This window comes from Colobus angolensis, unplaced genomic scaffold (genome assembly GCF_000951035.1).
Source record: "Colobus angolensis palliatus isolate OR3802 unplaced genomic scaffold, Cang.pa_1.0 Scaffold128, whole genome shotgun sequence".
Lineage (NCBI taxonomy): Eukaryota > Metazoa > Chordata > Mammalia > Primates > Cercopithecidae > Colobus > Colobus angolensis.
Genome location: NW_012114030.1, coordinates 3,475,749 through 3,485,971, shown reverse-complemented (window position 1 = coordinate 3,485,971; position 10,223 = coordinate 3,475,749). Strand labels below are relative to the sequence as shown.

At 55.6% G+C, this 10,223-nt stretch overlaps 2 protein-coding genes across 2 annotated transcripts in view; one reads left to right on the top strand and one right to left on the bottom strand.

The window, feature by feature from the left end:
- TRIM72 (tripartite motif containing 72, E3 ubiquitin protein ligase) overlaps positions 1-8,971 on the bottom strand; it is a 19,695-nt gene extending 10,724 nt beyond the window's left edge. The window contains exons 1-5 of the mRNA XM_011933663.1: positions 8,695-8,971; positions 7,871-8,267; positions 3,524-3,619; positions 3,194-3,424; positions 2,091-2,113 (exon numbers count right to left, since the gene is read on the bottom strand). Of these exons, the coding sequence (XP_011789053.1) occupies positions 2,091-2,113; positions 3,194-3,424; positions 3,524-3,619; positions 7,871-8,260 (740 nt within the window). The 5' untranslated portion in view covers positions 8,261-8,267; positions 8,695-8,971. The remainder of the gene's footprint in view (positions 1-2,090; positions 2,114-3,193; positions 3,425-3,523; positions 3,620-7,870; positions 8,268-8,694) is intronic.
- PYDC1 (PYD (pyrin domain) containing 1) lies at positions 5,365-7,059 on the top strand. The gene is made up of 4 exons (XM_011933647.1): positions 5,365-5,398; positions 5,716-5,792; positions 6,141-6,354; positions 6,900-7,059. Exons 1-3 carry the CDS (start codon positions 5,365-5,367, stop codon positions 6,336-6,338), a joined length of 309 nt encoding a protein of 102 aa, XP_011789037.1. The 3' UTR covers positions 6,339-6,354; positions 6,900-7,059.
- Positions 8,972-10,223: the final 1,252 nt, after the last annotated feature.

The following is a 10,223-nucleotide window of genomic DNA, read 5'->3' as shown; positions in this document are numbered from 1 at the left end:
CTGCTCAAGGAGGCTGACTCAGGAGGCTCACTGGAGCTCAGAAATTTGAGTCCAGTCTGGGCAACACAGCAAGATCCTGTCTTTAAAAAAAAAAAGAAGAAGCTTAAAATTGTCAATTTTATGTTACATATATTTTACCACTGTTTATTGGTCTTTTTTTTTTTTGAGATTGAGTCTGGCTCTATCACCCAGACTGGGGTGTAGTGGCATGATCTTGGCTCACTGCAGCCTCTGCCTCCCGAGTTCAAGCAATTCTCCTGCCTCAGCCACCCAAGTAGCTGGGATTATGGGTGTCTGCCACCATGCCTGGCTAATTTTTGTGTTTTTAGTAGAGAGGAGGTTTTGCCATGTTGGCCAGGCTGGTCTCAAACTCCTGACCTCAGATGATCCACCTGCCTCAGCCTCCCAAAGTGCTTGGATGACAGGCATGAGCCATCACACCCGGCCCAACTACATTTTTTTTTCATCCTTCTTTTGGGATAAGGTCCAAGCTTCTCAGCTTTGCCAATGTACACACACCTACTACCCCAGTTCCTCTTCCCTCCCACTCACCAGCCCTCTAGCTGGCTGTCCCCTCTCCTAGCAATGCCCTTCTCCCAGAAACACCCTTCTTCCAACAGTGCTCTTCTCCCACACCCTTCTTCAGCAACGCCCTTCTCCCCGCAATGCCCTTCTCCCAGCAACGCCCTTCTCCCTGCAATGCCCTTCTCCCTGCAATGCCCTTCTTCTCCACACAGTGCCCTTCTCCCTGCAATGCCTTTCTTCTTCCAGCAATACCATTCTCCCCACAATGCCCTTCTCCCAGCAATGCCCTTCTCCCAGCAATGCCCTTCTCCCCACAATGCCCTTCTCCCAGCAATGCCCTTCTCCCAGCAACACCCTTCTCCCCTTAATGGCCTTTTCCCTGCAATGCCCTTCTTCTTCCAGCAATACCCTTCTCCCTGCAATGCCCTTCTCCCAACAATGCCCTTCTCCCCGCAATGCCCTTCTCCCAGCAATGCCCTTCTCCCTACAATGCATTTCTCCTCCCAGCAATGCCCTTCTCCCTGCAATGCCCTTCTCCCAGCAATGCTTCTCCCTGCAATGCCCTTCTCCCAACAATGCCCTTCTCCCCGCAATGCCCTTCTCCCAGCAATGCCCTTCTCCCTACAATGCATTTCTCCTCCCAGCAATGCCCTTCTCCCTGCAATGCCCTTCTCCCAGCAATGCCCTTCTCCTCACAATGCCCTTCTTCTCCCAGCAGTGTTCTTCTTCCAGCAATATCCTTCTCCCCGCGATGCCCTTCTCCCAGCAATGCCGTTCTCCCAGCAATACCCTTCTCCCCGCAATGCCCTTCTCCCCATAATGCCCTTCTCTCAGCAATGCCCTTCTCCTCATAATGCCCTTCTTCTCCCAGCAATGTTCTTCTCCTCACAATGTCCTTCTTCTCCCAGCAATGTTCTTCTTCCAGCAATGTCCTTCTCCCAGCAATGCCCTTCTTCTTCTCCCAGTAATGCCCTTCTCCCAGCAAAGCCCTTCTCCCAGCAATGCCCTTCTCCCAGCAATGCACTTCTCCTCGCAATGCCCTTCTCCCCATAATGCCCTCCTCCCAGCAATGCCCTTCTCCTCACAATGCCCTTCTTCTTCCAGCAATGTCCTTCTCCCAGCAATGCCCTTCTTCTCCCAGCAATGCCCTTCTCCCAGCAATGTCCTTCTTCTCTCAGCAATGCCCTTCTCCCCGCAATGCCCTTCTCCTTGCAATGCCCTTCTTCTCCCAGCACTTTGCCTAGCCAACTCCTGTTCATCCCTCCAGGGCCCATCTCAAACATTCACTCCATGCCTGGCCACCGCTTTCCTTCCACAGCCACACTGAACACACAGTGATGCCTTTGTCCCCACCCACATGTGTCTCATGACACCAGTCTAGGAGGTCCCTGAGCAAAAGGATCGGTCCAGATCACTTCTGTCTACAACCATGTGTTCAGGCAGGGGTGGGGCAGCAGACTGAATTGCAGGTGTGCAGGCACAGTAGTGAGTGGAGAGTGAGCCGGCTGGTGTCCCTAGAAGACTGGGACAAGTCGGGCAAAGGGACAGGGCCAGGTTGCTCTCACCTGCTGGTCACCAGACAGTATTTCTGGAAAGAGAGAAAAAGAGAATGGTGGTGAAGCCGATGTTGGGGACACTGGAGACTTTTGAGGATGGGGTAGACAACTAGGAATACTGAGTGTAAGGTTAGGAAGAATCAGAAAAGCTCAAAGAGGTCAGATGATGTGGCTCATGCCTGCAATCTCAACATTTTGGGAGGCCAAGGTGGATGGATTGCTTGAGGCCAGGAGTTCGAGACCAGCCTGGCCAACATGGTGAAACCCATCTCTACCAAAATTACAAAAAAATTAGCTGGGCGTGGCAGCAGGCACCTGTAATCCCAGCTACTTGGGAGGCTGAGCCAGGAAAATCACTTGAACCTGGGAAGAGGAGGTTGCAGTGAGCCGAGATCACACCACTGCACTCCAGCCTGGGCAACAGAGCAAAGTCCTATCCAAAAAAAAAAAAACAAAAAAGGCAGAAGAGACCTAGAACTCAAGGCCACGCCTAGCCCTTCACTTTTATGTGGATTACAAAAAAAGTATCTTCGCCTCCAAGCAACTCTGATTCCACCTGATAGAAAACTGTCCTAATAGGCCAGGTGCAGTGGCTCACACCTGTAATCCCAGCACTTTTGGAGGCCAAGGCAGGCAGATTGCTTGAGTCCAGGCATTTGAGACCAGTCTGGGCAACATAGTGAGACCCTATCTCTACTAAAAATACAAAAATTAGCCAGGCATGGTGGTAAGTGCCTATAGTCCCAGCTATGGGAGGCTGAGATTGGAGGACTGCCTGAGCCTACAAAGTCAAGGCTGCAATGAGCTATGGTCATGCCACTGCACTCCAGTCTGGGTGACAGAGTGAGACCCTGCCTTAAAAAAAAAAAAAAAAAAAAGTCCTAATAAATATATAAACTGACAAGGTCTGTGATATGAATAGTGTTCACTTAATACAATGTCCTTATGCAGTGCTCAGCCTAACAACCATACAGGCCTGCCCCTCCCAGACATGTGATGCTGGCTCATCCCTGCCCCTCTCTGGGCCTATCTGACAATGGGATGAGGTCTCTGGGGCCTGAGCAGTGAGGGGGCTGAGGCAAGGAGGGGACGGGGGGTCACCCGGTGCTCACCATTAGGAACTCAGTCTGTGGCTTGTCGGCCACCTCCTCCAGCACCTTCTCCATCTGCCGCAGCTGCTCCAGGTAAGAGTTCAGGCTCCCCAGCTCCCGGCGCAAGGCGACCCCTGCCTCACCCCGCACACGCTCTGCCTCGCGGTCCAAGGAGCCCTCCAGTGCAGCCAGGAACACCCGCATCTTGCCCAGCTGCTCCCCCACGGCCCCCCGGAACTGACGCACTGTCTCCTGCAGGAATGGGGCAGTGATTGACGGAATAAAGGCTCTTGGCTGGAGACCCCTAGCCTGGCCCCCAGACCCTGAGACATGGCCCTATGAAGTCCTCACCTCCACCTCCACCAGCTGATGCTCCAGGACAGCTACACTCTTCTCCTTGCGCATGCATGCCTCCTGCAGCTGCAGTTTCTGCTGTGGCAGCTGTGTCTGGGGGGCGAGGCATGGAGAAGTGATGGGGATGCCACTCACCCCAAACCCACACCTCCCAACCTAAACCTGCCCTCTGTGGCTCAACCTCAATGCCACTTTCTCCTCCAGCCATCTTCCCATCCCCAAACCCACTTACATGCCTACCAGCCCCAGCCAGTGCTACTCCTGAGGTCCGAATGCTTCCCCTGCCCCTTGCCTATTTTGGTGCGGTTTTTTTATTTATTTATTTTGATGTTTTGTTTTGAGACAGGGTCTCGCTCTGGAGTCACCCTGGAGTGCAGTGTCATGATCACAGCTAACTACAGCCCCAACCTCCTAGGCTTAATTGACCCTCCCACCTCAGTCTCCCAAGTCCCAAGTAGCTGGAACTATAGGCACACACCACCATGCCCAGCAAATTTTTTGATTTTTTTTTTTTTTTTTGAGATGGGGTCTCTCTCTGTCACCCAGGCTGCAATGCAGTGGCACAATCTCGGCTCACTGCAACCTCCGCCTCCTGGGTTCAAGTGATTCTCCCGCTTCAGCCTCCCAAGTAGCTGGGACTAATTTTGGTGCACCACCACGCCTGGCTTAATTGTGACATTTTTAGTAGAGGCAGGGTTTCACCATGTTGGTCAGGCTGCTCTCAAACTTCTGACCTCAGGTGATCCACCCACCTCAGCCTCCCAAAGTGCTGGAATTATAGACATGAGCCACCACGCCTGGCCATGATTTTCTAAAATGTTTTTGTAGAGACAATCTCACTATATTGCCCAGGCTAGTCTCCAACTCCTGACCTCAAGCAATCCTCCCACCTCAGCCTCCCAGCATGCTGGGATTATAGGTGTGAACCACCACACCCCCAGCCCCTTGTCTGTTTTGTTGACCCCTCCCTGGCCTTGCCTTCCCTGATCCCCTCTGCTCAGCAGTCAGCCCCATAGCCCTCACCCTTTGTGAGGATGGCAAACGCCAAAGTGGTTTGGTCTCTCCCACCAGACAGGCAGGCACAGAGCTTGGCACACAACAGACCTCAGGGGGTACATGAAGGATATATGAAAGAAGAAAGGCAAACTCCCCCTACGCCTGGGCTTCCTCTCTTACCTAAAAGCAGAACATCAGCCTCAGTCAGACTGTCAGCCTAACCCCCACGTCAGCCAGCCTGTACATGCATGGGCTTGGAGTGGAGGGCATGGAATTTAATTAAAATGTCCCCTGCTGGCCAGGCGTGGTGGCTCACGCCTGTAATCCCAGCACTTTGGGAGGACGAGGCGGTTGGATCACAAGGTCATGTGTTCGAGGTCAGCCAGGCCAAGATGGTGAAACCCCATCTCTACTAAAAATACAAAAATTAGCTGGGCGCAGTGGCAGGTGCCTGTAATCCCAGCTACTCAGAAGGCTGAGGCAGGAGAATGGTTTGAACTAGGGAGGCAGAGGTTGCAGTGAGCCAAGAATGTGCCACTGCACTCCAGCCTGGGAGACAGAGCAAGACTCCGTTTCAAAAAAAAAAAAAAAATGTCCCCTGCATAGACCAACCAAACACTCTGTGGTCTAGATCTTAGCCAAGACCTCAAATGCAAATATGCAAATATAGGAGAGCTCCCAATATTCCTGCCAAAGAAAATTTTTTTTTTTTTTTTGGAGACAGGATTGCCTAGGCTGGAGTGCAGTGGCACAATCACAGCTCTGCATCCTCGAACTCCTAGGCTCAAGCAATCCTTTTGCTTCAGCCTCCTGAATAGCTGGCACTACAAGCATGAGCAACCATGCCAGGCTACAAAGCCACTTCTTTGCTGGAAGGTGCCTGGCCATGGAATGAGTTCCACTCCTGCCTCCATGACTTCCAACCTGTTTCCTCCTCTGCAGATTGGGAACAGCAATCCCCACCTCAACAATTTGGCGCCCCCACTTTCCCAAAGTGGGGACCCACTGGGGGACCCTCTAGGCGGTGTTTGTAGAGTCCCCTCCCAGCAGGAGCCACAGGGTCGAATATGAGCTGCCAGATCAGTCTCCTCCCCCGTTCATCCCCGGGGGCGGCGGCTCCACCTGCTGCAAGAAAGGTAGTACCTGATGGCTCCAGGCCCTCGGAGACTCAGAGGCTCAGGGCTGAGCCATAGGAAGGAAGCGCGAGGCCGTCCTGAAGGTGCTGGAGAACCTGACCCCGGAGGAGCTCAAGAAGTTCAAGATGGGCCGGGCAGGGTGGCTCACGCCTGTAATCCCAGCACTTTGGGAGGCGAGGCCGAGGCGGGCGGATCACGAGGTCAGGAGATCGAGACCAGCCTAGCTAACACGGTGAAACCCTGTCTCTACTAAAAATACAAAAAATTTAGCCGGGCGTGGTGGCGGGCGCCTGTAGTCCCAGCTACTCGGGAGGATGAGGCAGGAGAATGGCGTGAACACGGGAGGCGGTGCAGCTTGCAGTGAGCGGAGATCGCGCCACTGCACTCCAGTATGGGCTACAGAGCAAGACTCAGTCTCAAAAAAAACAAACAAAAAAAAAAAAAACAAAGAAAATAAAAGAAAGAAAAAAGAAAAATTCCAGATGAAGCTGGGGACTGTGCCGCTGCGCGAGGGCTTTGAGCGTATCCCGCGGGGCGCACTCAGGCAGCTAGAAATCGTGGACCTCACCGACAAGCTGGTCGCCTCCTACTACGAGGACTTCGCAGCCGAGCTCGTCGTGACCGTGCTGCTCGACATGGATATGCTGGAGGAAGCGGCACAGCTGCCGCGGGCCGCGTGAGGGCCACTCTGAGCTGGTACGTGATCTAGGGACCCAACCCCGCTTCCTCGCCAAGGACCCAGGCGTCGGGTCCCGCCCAGAGCCTTCCTCTTCCCCTCCTCCTTCAGGGTCCCTCCTGGGGTCCTCCCTCAGACCTCCGGTCGGCCCCTCCCGGCAGCGAAGGGCTGGGCTGCCGCGAACCCCGGTGGGCTGCATCTCGCCCCACTGCCCCCTTCCAGGCTCCTGGGCTGCCTGCGGCCCTGTTCCGTTTCATGGGTTCTGTGCTCTCTTCGCAGATAAAGACCGGCAAGGTTGGGCGAGGTTGGGATGCGCTCAAAGCCCTGTCGCAGTGGCACAGTCCCCAGCTTCATCTTGAATTTCTTTCTTTCTTTTCTTTCTTAAGCACAGGTGTGCTGGGATGGGAGGGCTCCTGGGAGGAGGCTCCTGCCCTGAGCTAGGAGACCACCAGCTAGGACTGGGCTGAACTGGGCCAGGCAGGAGCTGGCGGGACTGAGAGGCTGGGTCCTTGGGAAGTCCAGGGGCCTCGAATACCAACGAAAGGACGTGGTCTACCCCCTCTAGGAGGCGGGCCAAGGGAAGGAGTAGTGCAACGCCTGTGAAGCCAGCCCCGCGCGCGCACCAGTCGCGTAAGACGACGGCGGTGTCTCCACCTCGGGGACCAAGGACGCCTCCGTGCCTCCAGACCCCGCCTCCTCCAGCCCCTGCACCTGTCATTTCTTCTAAATGTGTGCTTTTGCCACACGTATGACACTCACTAGCCAGTGTGCGTGGGTCTCTATTTGCCTCTGTCTGGGTGTCTGTCTGGGTGTCTGCTGGGTACCTCGGGAAGCACACAACCACGTGTGGGCTCCCAAGGCGTTCGGGACTTCCAGCTCCACCCAGAAAAACATCCTGGACGGGGCTCTCGGTGCCACCCTGGGTCCGCGCACGCAAGTGCAGATCCCGGCTGCCTGGCCCTTCCAGTCTCCCTTTTGGTGAGGCCCCGCCTGGAGACCGTGAGGCCAGCCAAAGTTCCGAAGTTTCAGGGGTGCGTGGGCCTCCGCTGAGCACAACAGGACAGCCCTGCCCCGGCTGCCTGGCTCTGCCCGGAACGCCGCGCCTCCAGTCCAAAGTGGGCCAGCGCAGCGCAGGGAGCCTGCCGGACCGGCCCACCTGGTGCAGGAATGAGCTCGTGGGCCGTAGGGGCTGGTCAGTCGCAGCTCCGCCTGGTTCCGCCCCGCCCATCAGACCATCCCTGGGGCTCGGCCCGCCCATCTCCAGGTCCCTCTAGAGGCTAAGGCCGGGAACCTAGATTTGCTCAGCGCCCTTCTCGCCAGTCTCCGTCCCTGCGCGGCTTTCCTCTGTCAGCCCCGCCTTCAGCTCCTCAGACACTCTTTCCTGGGTGCTTCGCCCCGCCCCTGACCCCCGCAACTCCAGGTGCTCCTGAGCCTCTTTAGAGACTCAGAATCCAAATCAGTACAGCGAACTCCCCATCGGCCAGGCCCCGCGCCGCCGAACAACCCCTCCGACCCCGATGCGCTCGGATCCCGCACCTTGAGGCGTGCGTGGGCCTCGGCGGCGGGCAGGAGGCGATGACCGCGGTGCGAGCCGAGTGAGGCGCACACTCCGCACACCAGCGCGCGGTCCTGCTCACAGTAGATGCTCAGCGGGTCCAAGTGCTCCTCGCAATGGCCCTGCGGCACCTGGGCCAGCCCCTCCACCAGGCGCGCCAGCTGCAGGTTGGTGCTGAGTGCCTGCGGCCGCGTGGGAGCCTGACAGCAGGGGCAGAGAACAGTGCCATCCGCCGCCGGCTCCCCGGCCACGCGGCCCAGGCAGGCGCGACAGAAACTGTGGCCGCACTCGGCTGTCACGGGCGCGTCGAACAGCTGCAGGCACAGCGGGCAGGACAGCTCCTGGTGCAGGAGGCCGGGCGCAGCCGACATGGCGGGCCTGGGTGGAGGAGGAGTCGGTTAGGGGGACCCGCTGCGCCGCGCTCCTGGCCCAGCCCTAGCCCAGGCCGGGTCCGCCGCGCCGCGGGGAGAAGCCCCAGCCTGTAAAGACCTCACATCCTATACTGGATGGGGCTCTGACGGTCAAGGGGGAAGAGGAACTCGGCCTCAGTCCCAAAAGCAGCCTCCACTGCAATTCTCAGCTCCAGCCCTAAAAATATGCGCTATCGGTCAACCCGAGTTCCTGAACACAAGCCCATGTCCTAGCCCACTGTCCTTGCCCTCGTCTTAGCCCCAGGCCTCTCAGCCTCTGACCTCAGCCCTGGCCCCAAATTCTCCAGAGCCCCCACTTCGAGACTTCCCTCCCCTACTTTACCAAGATCTCCAGCCCTCCCCTCCCCTCCCCCGCTCCAGCCCACGGGACTCACAGGTCTGATTGGAGATCTTAGGCTGAAAGAGACTGGAAGGAGGACCGGTCAGGGTCGAGCCTAGTTGGACTGAGGTCAGGGCTGTGTCCAAAGATCTGAGACAAGCAGCAGGCTCCAAGCAAGGACAGAGACTCACAGGGGAAGCTGGCAGTGGACACCACGCGTGATGGGCACACAGTGCTCAGTGGAAGACCCTCCCAGACTGAGCCATGGCTCCAGGACTATATTTAGCTGCCCTGCCCAATCCCTCCCATCACTTCCGGAAACCGTTCTAAAAGTGAGGGCTGAGTAGTCCCAGCGCACGCATCACATGCCAGGGCCACCTGTCTTGGCCCATCCACTGTTCTCTCCCCAGCCAGCCTGTAACCAGAGCTCAGAGCCAGCGGGGAGACAAGACCTTTCTCACCATAGAAAAGACAGAAAATTGAGGGGGGATCTCCCCTTTCTCCCCCAACTCCCACCTCCACACTCTCCAGCTCCTTCCTCCTTGCTGGCAGCCCCTCCCCAGCCTGTCGCCCATTCATTCCCCAAGCTTATGGCTGACCAAGGTCACCCTGGCAGGATTATCCCACCTGCAGGAGGGCAGGACCTCACCCCGCTCTGAAATGTTTTCTTCCTCCAGAGGTGAGGGGAGGGTCTTTTCCAAGTTGGTCTCTCTGGTACACCCAGGACAAGCCCTGGGGCAAAGTAGGCCTCTCTAAATGCTTGGAGAATTAATGACAGAGAGAGATTGAATAAATGAATGAACTGAATCCAGAGCCTGCAGCCCAGAACTCAATTCTGCCCTGGTTCCTGTATGTGTATCTTTCAAATCTCAGCTGAAATTTCATTTAAGTGGCGCTGGGATAACTGGCTAGCCATATGCAAGAGAATGAAACTGGACCCCTGCCTTTCACCATATAAAAAATTAACTCAAGATGGGTTAAAGACTTAAATGTAAGACTTCAAACCATAAAAATTGTAGAAGAAACCCCCGGAGAAATACCATTCTGGATATCAGCCTTGGTAAAGCATTCGTGACTAAGTCCTCAAAAGCAACAAAAACAAAAATTGTTAAGTGGGACCTCATTAAACTAAAGAGCTTCTTCACAGCAAAAGCAAAAGCAACTATCAACAAACAGACAACTGAAGAACGGAAGAAAATATTCACAAACTATGCATCCAACAAAGATCTGCTATCCAGAATATATAAGGAAACTAAACATTTCAACAAGCAGAAAACAACTCCATTAAAAAGTTGGCAAGGGCTAGGTGCGGTGGCTCACACCTGTAATCCCAGCATTTTGGGGGGTCCAGGCGGGTGGAACACTTGAAGTCAGGAGTTTGAGACCGATCTGGCCAACATGGTGAAACCTCGTCTCTATGAAAAATACAAAACTTAGCCAGGTGTGGTAACAGGTGTCTGTAATCCCAGCTACTTGGGACGCTGAGGCAGGAGAATCGCTTGAACCGGGAGGCAGAGGTTGCAGTGAACAGAGATCGCACCATTGCCCTCCAGCCTGGGTGACAAGAGTGAAACTCCATCTCGC